General features: G+C 39.6%; 1 protein-coding gene across 2 annotated transcripts in view; it reads left to right on the forward strand.

The window, feature by feature from the left end:
* Positions 1–16,228, forward strand: part of pip4p2 (phosphatidylinositol-4,5-bisphosphate 4-phosphatase 2) — a 28,345-nt gene that overhangs the window by 2,262 nt on the left and 9,855 nt on the right. Inside the window, exons 2-7 of one of the 2 annotated variants that reach the window (XM_040121202.1) lie at positions 4,541–4,689; positions 5,815–5,921; positions 6,105–6,228; positions 7,690–7,742; positions 10,887–10,977; positions 11,847–13,344. In XM_040121202.1, the coding sequence (XP_039977136.1) occupies positions 4,541–4,689; positions 5,815–5,921; positions 6,105–6,228; positions 7,690–7,742; positions 10,887–10,977; positions 11,847–11,990 (668 nt within the window). In that variant the 3' untranslated portion in view covers positions 11,991–13,344. Of the gene's footprint in view, positions 1–4,540; positions 4,690–5,814; positions 5,922–6,104; positions 6,229–7,689; positions 7,743–10,886; positions 10,978–11,846; positions 13,345–16,228 lie in introns of those variants that run through there. The other variant, XM_040121203.1, reaches the window with a different exon arrangement.

Below are 16,228 nucleotides of genomic sequence, written 5' to 3' on the forward strand. Positions count from 1 at the left end.
CAAAAGCCCGTGTGAGGCTCTTTTAATCTTGACAGTCATAAATGAATTCCTCGGTTTTACTGTCACACAAAGACAGTGCTCCTGTCAAAATACATGTTATCCAATTTTAAAACCAGAGATGGTTGCAAAGTCATCCAAGGGTGGAGTCAAGAATCTGCAACGTTTACCTCATCCTGTACTGTGCTGCAGTGACAGGAGACCTTGTCATCCAGATATATTAAAGTATGCCTGGTGATATTTTATATGTTGTTTATGTTTTTAACTTATGTTGTTTTTCTTATTGTCAAAAAAATCCCACGAAAAGACCGAAACCAACAATGAACCAACTAAGTATTGTCTGTGTAGCTAAGGCCTGATATGTCTTATTCGTCTGGGCCGTAGATGTCCATTGTTTTCCAAAAACTATTAATTAGAAACACATCATTGACTCATGTTCCTCCATTAGCTTGAAAATGGGCACTGTAGTTTATGTTGAGTCAGTCCCACATACACGGTTCTACAGCTGTAAATATGCTCTGTAGGAGGGGTGTGCCATATCATCTTGTACAAGAAAACTGGAGTAAATCTTTACATGATTAAAAAAAAGAGTCATATCATATTAATGATATTATGACTTTTATTTCTGACTTTTATTCATGTCATGGTTACATATAGCAGCAGCAAACGTGGCTATAGATAACCTGAGTTTTTACAAGTGGAGAGAAACGGAGGCAAATGGCTCAATCAGTCATATTCAGGAGGGAAGGTGTGAGGACAAACTCATCGCACAAGCAATGGAGTTGAGAGGAGTTAAACATCAGGCTTTGTTTTCCAATCATCGTAATTCATCATCTATGTAAATAATTACCATTTCTACCGTCATAAATATCATCATCACAATTTATTTATTTATTTTTTGCTATATTGTGATATTATTTAAAGGCCACATCGTCCATCCCTACACTGGAGTACCAAATTTGTGTCAATCCACGGCTAAAAATAGTTCCCAACAAATACACTATTTGCTGCTATTTGAGTAACATTTGCTAAAAACTACAGTGCCTGGCTGTTTTAGGAAATTTCTGAGCCTTTTTATGAATGGGAGTGGCCAGTTTATAAAGATTTACGGTAGGAATGCATCTGTTTGGGGCTGAGAGCCACAGAGCCGGAGTAGAGAAGAAAGCATTGAGAGACGGACTAACACGTTGCTGGTTTTCGGTCTTACTGACAATAAGAAAAATGTAGAATAACACTGACCCTATCTTTTGACCTTAAAGAGAGTTTGTTTCTGTTGAAACAGGATTCAAGTCGGGACATTTCTTCGAGCAGCTGGTGTCTGCATACCCGCTTCTCAGCTAGTTCTTCACCACAAACCACAAGGTCCACGGTCATCCGGTCAGCGACGGCACCAGCTAGGCAGGACAAGATGGTGGCTGCACGTTGTGGTGCTGCTGGTGGTTGTAGTAAAGTGTCTTCTCGTCTTACCTCTGGCTCTGAGGGCAGCTAGTGAAAACCTATAGCGGCTATATTCAGTTTCAGCCATGCGTTAGGACAACTCCGGTGCACATAGCCGAGAGAGAAGCGAGTAGAAACAGGCCTGAACGCCGAGAGAAGTGCCGACTGCTTTTGAATCCAAGGTGTTGATCAGGATTTTATTTTTTGCTGTTATGTAAGAATTTAAGATTAAAGAAGAGAATATGGTCAGGATCTGAATGCTCTATTTCATTTTAGATTAACATAATTTAGTAGAGGATGACAGGCAGCGTCATGTACTGCCTGCACACAGTACAAGTGTCTTTGGCGTGCTCTGGTTGTATCTCTAGCCGGGTTTTCCCAAATGTAGACGAGGTATCCCATCTGTCCCTGTGGTGTCAACGGGTCGTTTGTATCCGAATCTCAGAGCCAAGCTCGTTTACCTGTTGACTCGTCCCATTATCTCCCTCAGAGCGAGGCGAGGAGGAAACTGGTCATTTGTCAACAGGGTTTAGAGGCCTGTTTGTGACTGGTCCACGGTCTGGGGTCAGGTTAAAAATGCAAAGTAACAGAAGAGATTGTATCGCAATATATTTCTATATTTGACCCCTGCCTGTTGGAGCAATGCAGTAAACGCTTTTCTTAGATTATATGAAGAATGCAGTTAGTAGGATACCTGCAGTCACACAAACATTTCATATGGTTTTGTTTCTAAATTAAACAAATACAAGTGTTATTATTTGAAGAGGTCATTTCTCTGCTGTACATGTATAAAAAAGCCTTTTCTAAAACTATTGCTGTATTGTCCCTAATGTAGAAACATTTAGTCTATTAATTGTTCCGTCAGTTGATTACTACTAATTACTACAACAATTTTGATAATACATGAGCCATTTTAGTCATTAATAAAGGAAAAACACCTTCCATTTTTCTCTGGTTTCAGCTTCTTAAATATGAGGATTTTCTGTGCTTTTCTCTGTTTTATGTCATTGTAAATTGGAAATCTTTAGATTTTGATCAGTTGGTCAAACAAGATAAGATGCCACCTTGTGTGCTCTGGCAGAAAATATTGACCAATGCTAATCACAGCATTGGTCACTATTTTCCTACATTTAACAAACCAAACACTTAATTGTAAAACTAATTTTATAGACTAATTGACGAATTGTAAAAATAATGGACAGGTAATGGAAATAATTGTTTGTTGCAGACCAACTTTTCTCACATTTTTTTCCAGATAATCAGTTGATTTTTCATTTAGTTATTTTTTAAAATTTTTAGAAGCAAATTATTCAGTTCCTTTAAGATTTCACTTTGAGTGAAATGATAGAAATGAAGGAAGAGAGACTGTCAACATGGCTGTAGGCTTTTTTTTTTTGATCCCTCAGAATGTAAAGTATGCATAAAAGTAGTAGTAAAGGTAGCGACTGGTGCAAGTCAATGGATTAAGTTTATTAAAACCCTGAAAAATACATGGAATGTAGACTAATTGCACCAGGTTAATGTGGGATTAAACAGTACAGAGTTCATTCGAATGGCTACTGTAGTTCGTTCACAGTAGTTCTTTCAGACATAAAGAGAAAGTCTTTAAGTCTGTGAACCGGCTATTTGATCATGTTAATTACACTTGTATAGACCATAAAACGCTAATCGTTGGCCTGGCTGTTGAAGGTTTCTCAACCAAAATGGTCAGGTGCAACAACTGAACAAGTTAATACATCTTAATTATGTATAGAATTTTCCGTTTTCACGCTCCTGAGTATGTGTTACATGAGAGCATTTTTAAATCTGCCTGTTTAACATTTTTAATCTTTGTTGCATGATGTCTTCACAGATGTTGCAGATGTTATATAATGTATATATGTATATTTATGTAGATATAAATTGTATCATATTACTTACAAATGAAGCTACATTATAACCGTATATTGATATGGACCTTAAAATGCCATAGCCTCACAATCAGAAGACTGGCTCATACTGTAGGTTACATGTCAGCTTTGTCTGCAGCTCGACAGTGAGTGGATTTTACGCCATCTTTTTGGTATCTAAAAGGGCCCATTGTTTCTTTCTTAAACATACAGAATGGAGTTTGAGTCACGTGTTGAGCAATCAGAGCACCACATAGGTTGTCATGGGTTTGCGTACAGCATGAGCAGGACTTAAGCTGGAGAGTACTGACATTGTCGTGGAGCATAACTGCACATAGGATCGTTTAAGATATTTCCCATGTTTCCAGGCGAGGATTAACCATCTGGTAGGTCGTAAGAGTTAATTAGGGAACCATTAAATAACATGGATTACACAGTATGTGGTTTTGAGAAAAAAAATTTACTGGAAAGTTATTGCCAAGGACTGAAAGCTGTGTTATCCTTCAGCTCCCCTCTGTAACTGTAGGTTATTTTAAGAAATATCAGATGCTGTTTTTGTATCGTTGCGCTTCGAGTGTGACTTTGTTTTGGCCTGTTAGAGCCTCATCAGAAACCCGACCTAAGATTTTGTCGTATTTCATCAACATCATGAATGGGTAGTTTATTTCCAAAATGGTATCAACATTATCCATATTACATTCAACAGCGGCCTTAGATGTGAGGGGTCTAGAGCCATAACACATAGCTGCTCCTAAACGGAGTCTGCGTATACACAAAGATAAGTAACATTATCATCGCCATAATGATGTAGCTGAGATTGTCTTGGTTTTATCAGACAATTTCCTATTCTATAATCTGTTCTGATATTGATTTATTATTTTACAACTGTGTGAGCACTTAGGTATACCTCTGTTTTCAGTTTTTATTATTTTAATTAATTGAACTGGAAGCCCGGAAGTAAAGATTGAATGGAAAGGGTGAGGTTGTGCTAGAGAAGAGGCAGTTCGTATGACAAGTAGTCAGACCTCTCTGGAAACCAAAAGCTGCACCCTGAGGCACAGTGCCCATCGATGGCTGTGCACCAACCACAAAAATGACTCATCTTCTGTCAGAGCTTGGTCTTTTTTTCCTCAGGATATGAAAATCACGAAGTTTTCTAGATGCATGTGATTAACAGCCGGCTGTGTGTCGTGTGCTTTGCCCTCCTCTTCTCAAAGCCGAACTACCTCCTCCCTACACAGCCATCGCCAGCCCCGACGCCGGCGGTGTGCCTGTCATCAACTGCCGTGTGTGTGAGTCGCTCATCAACCTGGACGGAAAGCTGCATCAGCACGTGGTCAAGTGTACAGTCTGCAATGAAGCTTCAGTAAGTGGAAGCCATCGTTGAGGCCGGTGACAGCTTTATAAATGAGTGTTGCTGTTGTAATTGTCTGTCAAGTTGAGTAAAGACATTTTATCTTCTGTTTTATTTGAACTGTCTGTCATTCTTCTCCTCTCTTCTCCGGTCTTTCTCTATTCTTCTTTCTGGCAATCTAATCACAATTTTCTAGCGTGACAGTCACATCCAGCCGTAGCCTGCGTGTCTTGTTATGTTTTCTTCTGCAGCATCATTTCGCGTGACAAAACATGCGATTTGTCATTGATCACAAGAGGAGCCATTTGCTTTGGAGCCCACTTCCTCGACTGTCTTTCATCTTTGCATGTCAGCCATTAGAGCCCGATCAGATGTTAAAGTTGACACCTGTCACGTCTCTCAGTCGGTCCAGTGATAAGTGCACCATAAGACTTGAATGTGTCGCCTGCGTCTCAGCCTGAGTCACTAAATGCTTTCATAGAGCTATCAGAGGAGGGAGGAGAGCAGGGAGAATGAATGCCTGTCATCACAAACACTCAGGTGGCGAATGCCATTTCCACTGTCTGATATTTGTGGTGCTAATGCATGGGCTTAGCCGTATAACCATAACTAGACATCTGGACCAAAACAGAGCACAGTTGACAGTGTCCGGCCTCCAGTTGTTGCATCTTATACCAGCTCAGGTTCACCAGACAGTACAGACACACTGTAAATCTAAAGCTGGAGCGATATGCAAAATGCTTTCGGTGATCTACTTTGGTTCGTACATTAAAAATGGTCACGGTACAGTCTAATTCCAGACTATTCTATGCAAAGCCAAATAGTTTGCACCACTGGCCCGCCCAGTGTAAGTAGACATAAACAGCTCAAAGTGTGACATGGTAACTCTCAGAGACTGTAGAAATGCTTCTCAAATGACAGCATGACAGGATGGGGGAGCTAATACATATTTCATAGATTAAAAGTAAAGCTATTGATTTTGCACATCCTTTTCCATCCTGTTGTTTCTGAAAGGCTTTGCTGTGTCACCTCTGCAGTATTTTAAATCAAGGGCTCTCCTCTCCCGTGGCTTTGTTTTTATGTGCTGTATCATACTGATAGTTTCCAGCGAGCTGAGTCTAATATGTTGTCCCCCAGCCCATCAAGAACCCTCCGACGGGGAAGAAGTATGTGAGATGTCCCTGCAACTGCCTGCTCATCTGCAAAGACACGTCCAGGAGGATAGGATGTCCTCGACCAAACTGGTAGGTAACAGGCAGACAAGGTCAGACTGTTTTGCACTATTACTTCTCATTTCTTGTAGGTTTACTTTCTTTCCACGGCCGAATTTGAGGCTCTGACAAAATGCCGATTGACTTTTATGAGCGAATCAAGCCCTTTCACCAGAAACTGTTATAACCCTGTCCTGGCTGTGTTGAAACCGACAGCAGACGCATTATTAACCTGAGCCCGGTGATGGTGATCCCCGAGGAGCAACCTGCCCAGCCGGCACTGCCCATGCACCCTCAGGGGATGAGGGTGGTCTGCGGTCACTGTGGCAACACCTTCCTAGTACGTAAAACTACCCTAGACGACCACCTTAACCAATCACAGAGTTATCCATACAGAATTTTGTTGCTGTGCTGTTGTTGGTACGTGCATATGAATAAAAATGAGAGCCACATCATATATCAACGTGTTGAGGGATTGAATACCATTGGATTTGCTGAAGTATTATAGCCTAAGTTGTTTAGTCATTTCAGGTCTCTTAGCTGCCTCTACTCTATATGCACAGAGCTGGTATCAGGGAAGAGCTTTATTCAAGTCAGTCCCAAGCACAAATGAAAGCTAGTGCCATGTTTCTTTTCTGATTAACAATCGTTTATCTGTTGAACTGAAAACCTCCGACATGTTGCAGACTCTACCTGGCAGAATATGGTGTCTGCAAGTGGCATTTGTTGCATGTTTCCTTTCCTTGCCTGACTCATCAAACATCCTAAGTACCACTTGACTGCAGTGTGTCCCCAACATGTCACTCGAAATTCAGTTTATCCCTCCAACCTGCAGCTATACCAGCTTTTTATCAGTACTTTTGACATGCAGTATGTTCATTTTGATTGAGTTTAATACCTCAAACTTTTATTCAACATCTTGCATACTAATAAAAAGAGACAAGCTGAACCTGAGGTACTGAGTCAGCATGACACTGGCTCGCGTGTCATAATCAGTGCCATTGACCTCTTAACGTGTTGCTTGCGGCGTCTGTAGGGCAGTGAGGACGCCAGGTCATCCCAGCCAATGTATAGCCTCCGCAGCGATGGCTCTCCCCCAGCACAACAACAGGTTGAGAAAGCTGGTCATACTGGAGGACATATTAACAACAGCCTAACATTGCTCCAATTCAATCTGCAGCCTTATTTACACTAGTGGTAATATGACTTTGTGCACATCTGGCTCTGAAGAGAGCTTCATTCAAAGAAAGACTGTTTGGTATTTAATGCATAAAACTGGCTTCATTCTTGAGTTTTAGCCTGGAAGTCAGTGCATCCATTATGACTGTGCTGCTTCTTTTCACTTTGGAAACCACAATTTAAACTTTCTTTCTTCGGTGAAGCCAGATGTCAAAAGTCACATATTTTACTTGTGTCAATAGGACCTTCTTTTTATGCTGATCTGTGATGGGATGAACATTTTCATAACACTGCTTTTTTTTTTTTTTTTAACTTCAGAACCTTTGATGGAAAAAATTGTATTTTCACAACCACAACTAACATAAGAATGATTTAAGGTGCTAATTGAGCCGTGTAGCTTTCCAACCCTCCAGTATTTTCTCTAATATAGGACCTATATAATAAATAGATTTACAAGTTGCAAACCATCATAGCTGATCATTTAAATCATTCCCAGTAAGTCCCCTGTTGATTGTCCTTAAAGTACAGTAGGTTGTAGTGTGTTTTGACATTTCTGTCTTCATGTGTGCCTGCTCCTTAATACGGTACCTTAACAGTGTTTGTTTTATCTTTTTCCTCACAGTGGATGGAGCTTCGGTTTAACACGCTAGCTAAGTGTCCCCACTGCAAAAAAATGTGAGTCCATAAATCTTCCATTTAACACACAAATAGGTTACACAAAGGTCGCGGTGAAACAGCTGGTGTTTTACTCTTATCTTGATTGGTGTGAATATTAAATTGTATGTGCAGTTTATTTTCTATTTTCTTAAGATTTTTTTCAGTAATTGGAGGGACATTGTTTCCAACATTGAACCAAAAACTGTTGTCAAATGAGACACCAAAGGTTTTTAATTTAATCTCGTAAAGGAATTGTAATGATCATACCAGTGTGTTTTCGAGGTCCACCTCCTAAACTACTAAACCTTGCACACTTCTTTCTTCAAATTCAAGCTGTACAGTTTTAGATTTTTGGCAGATTTTTTTTTTCCCAGCCTTCAGTTTCCATTTCTTTATGACACGAAAATCATTTAGCAGACTCTTGAGACTTGCTTAAGTAATGTAATCATCCAAGTAAACATCAAGTTTGCGTTACTCTTTGCCAAAGTTACATTATTGTTTCCTGGTTTTGAAAGTGATTGATCTGTCATAATTACAATGTAATTTTTCTTTTAACAAATGATGTTCACTGTGAAGTGGAGAAGCGTCCAGAATCTTCAACTTCAGTTCCATGGTGCACAGAAATTAATGGAATATAATGGCTGCAAAAAATATATCAGATTTTCTTGAACACATTAAGTACTGTGCTTTATAAAATGATGAGTTGTGATGTAAAGTACAAGTGATTTGCAGAAAATGGGCTTAAACATGCAAAATCACTGCTATGGTCTTTAAAAGCTGAATACATTACAGCCTTCCTGGGGATAATTGGGTGGGTGTTTAAGCCATATACTAGAAAAACACCGTTACTGTCACTTTCTGAAAGGACTTGTTGTAGCTGAACTTTGCTTTTGCACTCATGCCCACTTTGTCAGTAGCTGGAGCCAGAAAAGTCTAGTATTTGTGTAGAGCTGAGTTCTGGTGTGCCCCACAAAGTGTTGAATCTTAAGAGACCTGCCACAACAAGGTGAACGTTTTCCACGTTTTTACTGCACATGGAAAGAAAGCAGAATGCTTTAAAACACAAACTAATTGTTGAAAAGAATCATCACTGCTCGATCTCGCATTGGCTTCAACCCCTCAGCCACTTAGGTATGTGCTTCGGTATCATTCAGCTTGTCAAAGATGTAAATATCTTAACTCCCAGCTCTTTGCTTTTTTGTCTCGGGAGTAGTTTTATTAGTGCCTACTTTATGGATAAATTCACTGCAGTCAGGGGCCGACATTTAGAGGTCTACACTGTCTAGTTCTTGGAAGGTGAGGGGAAGGGAGGCAATGGAGGCTAATCTAGATGTGTGACAGGAATTAAAGCTTGGCCTGAATTCATGTAATGGTACTAGGGTGGGGGGGGGGGGGGTACACAGGGTTGAGTGTGTAAGAATCTGAAAGTGATGATGTGAACAGTATCTGGCTAGGGAAAGCAGGGATGCTCTGTCACACGTCTCGGTCTCATATCCCTGCCTCTGTTTCGTTCTGTTTGATTTTATATTTTGGCAGTATCTCTATTTATATCTCTACCCATGCCTTTTTTTCTGTATGTCTTCTGTATGTCTACCTATCTTAACCTCCAGTCGTACTAGATTTCATTTGTTTCATGCACGTACAAGTTCCCAGCTCCCGTGAACTTACAAGACACCAAATGTACCGTGGTGTCGCTTTGTTGAAAGAACACGTTACTTCTTGCATATAACATTACATTGCAAACAAATAACTTTGTCTCCTCTCGCAAGCTTTGCAAAAGAAGTCTGCCACAAAAGAAAATCATATTTTTCATCTAGTTCATCCAACTAGAAGTAATCAAGAAAAGATGAAGGGAATTTGACTAAAAAATACACCCCTTAAGTCACTGTATGATGAGGAACAGAGCATGAAACGGACTTTGTCTTCATTCTCACCTAAATCAACAACAAGCAAAGCCTATCAGCTTTAGGGAGACCATTAAACCTACCCATTACTACAGTTAATGCAGTGTACCCGAACCTGACTGCAAACACAGAGATCTTTGATTCTCCCTTTAAAACTTTCAGTACAAAATATTTTATATCTTATATTTTGTCAGTTTCTGTTTCCATCTCTTTTACTCTTTATATTTCTCCCTCGAACTTTATTTTCTCAGAATTTTCTCTTTATCGCTGTCTTTAACTCCATGAAACCTCTTTCTCTCCCTCATGACAGAAGTCAGGACAGTGGTGATTGAGATACATTGGTGTCATGTGACGATATTTTACCTTTATGTTCATAAAGAACTGATACCTCTGGTGTGGTAACACCTTTCCAAAAGGAAAATCCCCAAATTACACTGGGAAACATACAGTAATTTCTGATTAACTCCTATTGTGATAGGCTCTATATATGATCACAGGTCAAATAAATGAGATGATCAGGCGTTACAAATGTAAACAGTGAGTAGAATAAAGAGGAAACGTGTAAGGCAGGAGGGGAGGGAAGGTAAGATGATCAGGTGATCAGGCTCCCCTAAGCCATCTGAATACCAGCGAATCCTGAAGAATGCTTGAGTCCCATCACATGAGAGGCATGTGAGAGCAGAGAGGGGGAGGAAAGTAAATGTAATAGTGATACCAGTCCGCTGCCTAATGGCATTGACTTGTACATGTGTTTGTATGGAGTCTGGATGGAGCTGAAATGGTCGGGAGCTGCACATGTGACCGGCCGGTTGTTTCATGTGTAAATTCCACCGAAAAAGGAGGAAGTGATAGATTTTTTTTTTTTTTTTTTTTTTTTTTGATTGTCAGGGTGATGTGGCTTTAGATCAGTGGGGAGAAAGGGTGGGACAAAGAAAGCATCAGGCTCATTATAATGAAAACCTTTTACATTTCAGCGTCACCACAGATTGTTTAAAACGTTGCAGAAACTTCAAGGCAGTATTTTTTGCAAGACTGTTGTAATGGAATCTTTTAACTCATAAAAATAAACATACAAAAGAGTAAGATGACGACAAATATGACGTCATCTTACATAAATAAACTAAATTAAATAAGAAAAATCCAACATTTAAAGTGCATTTTTGCAGGCTTCGTCCTGAAACCCTCTCCCCTCACATACTGACCATTGTTTTCTTCTTCTTCTTCATTTGTTCCTTCTTTTCTTGATCTCCTCCTGCAGATCCTCTGTTGGTAGTGCGCTCCCTAGGAGGCGCTGTTGTGCTTATATAACTATAGGAATGATCTGCATTTTCATTGGAGTGGGTCTAACAGTAAGTATGGCTTTGCCCTCTTTGTGTTGTGTGTATTTTCTCAGATCGTAGCCTAGTAGCTGAGATAATTCAGTCTGGAACAAAGCGGTGGATCGATCAACACACCCATCCACAGAGCCCCACCACTAGCAAGACTGAAAATTCCTGAGATCTGGAAAAGTCTTTTAAAAAGTGGTTAGCTGAACGGAGAAACTTTGTGTTACTATATGGGCACATCGATTAAGAAATGCACGCATGCGCTTTACAGTTCTCGATAGATTTAAAAACAATATACAACTAGAGAGATAAAAGTCGCAAATGTTGTGTAATGGTTTTGTACCAACATTGCCATAATATTACAATAAATACATCAAACACACTTTGGCCCATGAATCTACTGAACTATCCAGTAAACAATAACTATATTTTGTATACACAACCACATATTGTTCACAGCTTTTTACAGTATATTAAAGTCCTCTCAGACTTTCACAACTTGCTATAATCATATTAGAAACATAATCATTACAAAATGATCTCATGGGATTATACTCCTTAATATTTTAACTCAGTTACTGAGCTTGTTGCAGTGTGTTCTCATTTATCTGATGAAGTAGATCACTGACTGACTGATATCTTCTGGATTCTCCATAAACCAGGGTACTTCAGAGCAATCACAGCATTGAAAGAGTTGTTTTTTTTCTGTTTTGTAGAAGGTTGCATATTAATGAAATGCAGAGAAAGATAAGAGATTGAGATGTTCATTTTGTTCATCTCTCTCTGCAGGATAAAAAAAAAATATGAATGCAATGCTTTAAAAAAAAAATCTAAATTGTCAGTGTTAACAATGTCTCTCACCCACCTCCTCTTCCTCTGTTCTGCGCAAACAGGTTGGGACTCGGGACTTTGCCGGTCGTTACAACGCCACCTACGTGTCGTGGGCATTCGCCTACCTGCTGGGCCTCATCTGTCTGATACGAGCATGCTACTGGGGAGCTATCAAAGTGAGCTACCCGGAAAACAGCTTTGCCTAGGGCGGGCATGGCCCGCCACAGCCCCGCACGGCTGGAAAAACAAGCCCCACCTTTTAGTTTTTTCATCTTGTTGAGATCTCAACCTGGTCTTGTTCAGCGGAGTAGAACACCTGCAGAGTGTGTTGGAGAGATGTTGTGTGTGTTTGAAGAGGTGTATGTCGGAGATGTGTCCTGTTGTTTTCGTGTCTGGAATGTGTTTTAACTCGCTGAACAAATGTATGTAGATCAGTCCTCCTACTGGTCCACGAAGACTCAAATCCTGTCCTGGTTTTGCCAAAATCCTCCAAAATACAGAATCAAGAACATAAAAAAAAAACGTGATTTTCTTGATGAATGCAAAAATGAGTTGGCTCCTGCGCTGATTTAAAAATGATAGTTTAGCAAACTGGCTGGATTTGGTCTTTCTGGACTGTTTTCTCCTGTTGTTTTTCAGCAGCCTGACTGACAGGATGATATCCACTTGATTTCTTTTGTTACTGACCAGACCAAAATGAAACAACCTCCTAAGAACAGTTTGCCCATTGCACTACGATTATATGCAATTGTATGTGTTGTTTTGCTGCTAGTTAAACTCCAGCTACAGAAAGTTGCATATTCATACTGTATTGTAACCATTTACCTTGCCTGTTTATACTGACATTGTATTGCTGTATGATTTTTAAAAAATGATCAGTTTTTAAAAGAAATCACCCTTAAAATACCCATGCGTGCCAACTTAGCTGCCCAGTATTAGTCAAGAAGAGCATCAGATCAACAGGAGCTTGTTTATTTGTTTGTGCCATGCAGCTTTTACTCACTACAGCAATAACCCTTTTATTGGAATTATTTTTGAACCTTCCTTCCCCGACCTCCCTGTGTTCCTCACTGCGGGTTTGTTTCCGTCCGAGTGTTGGAATATGATCCCAAAACATGGTGACTCACGTTTGCATGGTGACCTGTTTTTGTTCAGTCACTGAGGTGTTTTTTTTTTTTCTTTTTTGCCCCTTTTTCATTGAGGTAGCTGAAGCGTACGATGTTCCTGTCTCTGTCCCTCTGCCTGTGCGTTAGAATGTAAACCCTCCTCCTCTGGCCTCCAGTGAACTCTGTGCTAGCTAGCATCGCTATACGCTAACTCAGTATCCTGTCTCTTGACCTTTACCAGTGGGCACAGTTCCAACTTCTAACCTTGTTTTGAATGTGATGATGATGATGATGATGATGATGATGATGATGAAGAAGAAGCAGAAAATAATATTAAATACTCTTTGTACATAGTTCAAATTCAGTACTTGGAAAACTGTAGTGTGAGGTGGAACGATATATGGCTCGTGGGTCTTTTTAAAAATGATAATTTATCAATAAAATGCAAAAACTACCTTTATTGGTTTGTTTATTTGTTAGCTTCGATCAGTTTTTGACATATTGCATTTAAAGGCACATACAGGAATACAAAAAAACAGGATCACATTCATGTGACATTCACATGACCTCACTGTCATATTGAAGTGGCAGTCTGCTGCTTGGATGGCTTATTATTTTGAGAAAATTGATAGAGCAACAGACATAATGCTGAGGTGCAAGAAAGTCAACACATCCAATATGGATCAAGCTAAAGTTAATTTTCTGATTATTTTTCGTGAAAAACATGATGATCATAAAATGTTATAGATTACTGTAGATTAAACCTCCCAAGAGTATACGTTGTATTGTACTCCTACATATACAACTGGACCAGTTACAACATTAAAATGCTGCTTAGTGCTGACACATTAATAATGTGTCAGTGATAATAATCCAATTATACAAACATTGTAATAATATAATGCTTTGAAGTTACAAAGCAATAATACTTTAATATTTTTGCCTTAGTAAAATTTTGAATGCAGGACCTTAGAACTCATAAGGGTATTTTTTTCTGTTATTTATTTTTATTGGTCCTTTTGATGTGCTCTGTTTGACATCATTAGGAGCTCTTGGTTTCCCTTTTATCAAACTTTTGCCCTGGTGGTCTAGTGTCCAAAAGCCTGACTTTTGGACAACCAATGAGGTCACTGCTTTTAGGACATCAGAGCATCGTCTAGGAGTGTAAACAAACACACATGCTGGCTTCATAATCAAATGATTGTTCTCACATTAATTGTGATCCAAATTGCGTTGCCATAAAATAAAACCAGGGAAACTAATTAAGCTGGGCATAAATAATTAATATTTACATATCCAGTGTGAATTAAAGTCAGAGTATGATCAGTCCACAGAATTTTAACCCACCGTTTATTATAGTGTCTAACATGATGAAGGTCTTGTCATTTATCTCCTTTTTGTTATGCAGAACAAAACAACAGTTTCATATCATTCATTTCATATTCATTTTGGATGAGTTTTGTCAGCATGAACCTCAAACTGTCATTTCATTAAACTCATTACTTCAAAATATTTTCTCAATGAATTTCTTGCTTTGTACAGGGCATCTTGCATCACCAATCACAGTTTAGCAACCTTTTTTTCTTTTCTTTCTTTTTTGTGACCTATTATATTTTGAGGCAATTTATGGCTTAATTTGATAGCCGACAGGAAATTATGGGAAAGAAAAATCTGAAATGACCATAGGAGAAACAAAGGTCACCGGCCAGGCACACTGTGGGGACACTGTGGTTCTTGTTTGGTGTTCCAACCTCGGCCGGCAGGGTGCCCTCAGTTTAGCAACACTTGAATCTAAACGTGATGACAGTTGTGGGGTTGTTTGTTTACCACATCCACACACTGTCAAATCTGACTGAACCACATCCACACAGTGATTCAGTTATGAATATAATTTAGATTTGAATCCAAGCTTTTAGGGGCTTAGAAGGATAATTAGTTGACATTTAATTAGTGATCACTTATGTGAAATACTTTGTTCCTATCCCATGACAAAGCCAGGATAATTCTTAGCAGTCTATTTTCTTACAGCTGCAGTTTGGCCCTCGGTTCACTAGGTGGTGACAAATGCAATCATTAGAAAAATGTGTCTCTGGAAATAGTGAACACACACTGAAGTCATTGAGCCACAGTTTTACACCATAGCTTTCAGTAGCTGAAGGCGCACACAGACCCAGACAATGAGCCCTTCATCACCTCGCTGTTACAAATTAACACATCACTGTTATCACTATTAATTTAAGTTCAATTGTCATCTTGAATCTGCAAATGTACTGATAAGATTTGGAATCAAGAATCTATTTCTGACATTTGTAGATGCAGAAAGCCCAGATGTGAACATCCTTAAAAATCTGAACAATTATTCCCAGTCTGTAAAACAAAATTTCATGTTATTTTTGAGATATCGTGAGAAACAAACCAAAAAAACAGGCAAAAATGTGAATGTAATTTCCCCATAAAGAGTGAGAAAGAGATACACACGGCATACACAACAATATATCGTCTCCATTTATGACCAACAGATTTTTATCTCAGTTTGATGCAGTAAATACAGAAAGAAAAGAATAACGGGTTAATGAGCTCATTAGAGCTGCTACAATTGACACAATTATACCAGCCCATCTCTCTCTCTCACACACACACACGCACACCACACGCACACACACACACACGCTGACAAACACACGCATACCACACGCACGCACAAACTCACACACACACGCACACACACACACACACACACACTCACACACACACACACACACACACACACACATGCTTCAGCTTTCATGGTCTACTCCGGGCTGCAGATGTCACATCAAACACAGTGATGATGTCAGATCATCAGATGGGTCTCTGTCTGATGAGGTCACTGCTTTTAGGACGTCAGAGCATCGTCTAGGAGTGTAAACAAACACACATGCTGGCTATTTCAGCTACCACCTAACTATGAAGGAACATGGAGGTCACAAAATCTATACTAATCACCATGACTTCACAAGTTGCGTTGAGTTAGTGTGGGTGTTTGTGTGTGTGTGTGTGTGGGACTTCCTGATATGCTGACAGGCGACTGCTTCCTCTCTGCAGCCATCAGTGACGATCAGTGAAGGGTGCTTGTCTACTTTCAGTTGTTGTTGAGGACCCACCATGAGGCTGTGGAGGAGACACACAAGAAGAAAAAGATGCACTGACCGCCAACGTGACGGCAATATATTAGACACTGAGCATGCTCTCCTCTGCACTCTTTGTGTATATTATGTATTTGGGTGTCCAAATAAGCGAAGACAAATTTATTCAGCACCGCCCTCTGCTCCGAGCCCTTGTGGATGGGTACGTGATGC

The sequence above is a fragment of the Xiphias gladius genome, chromosome 24 (genome assembly GCF_016859285.1).
Source record: "Xiphias gladius isolate SHS-SW01 ecotype Sanya breed wild chromosome 24, ASM1685928v1, whole genome shotgun sequence".
Taxonomy (NCBI): domain Eukaryota; kingdom Metazoa; phylum Chordata; class Actinopteri; order Istiophoriformes; family Xiphiidae; genus Xiphias; species Xiphias gladius.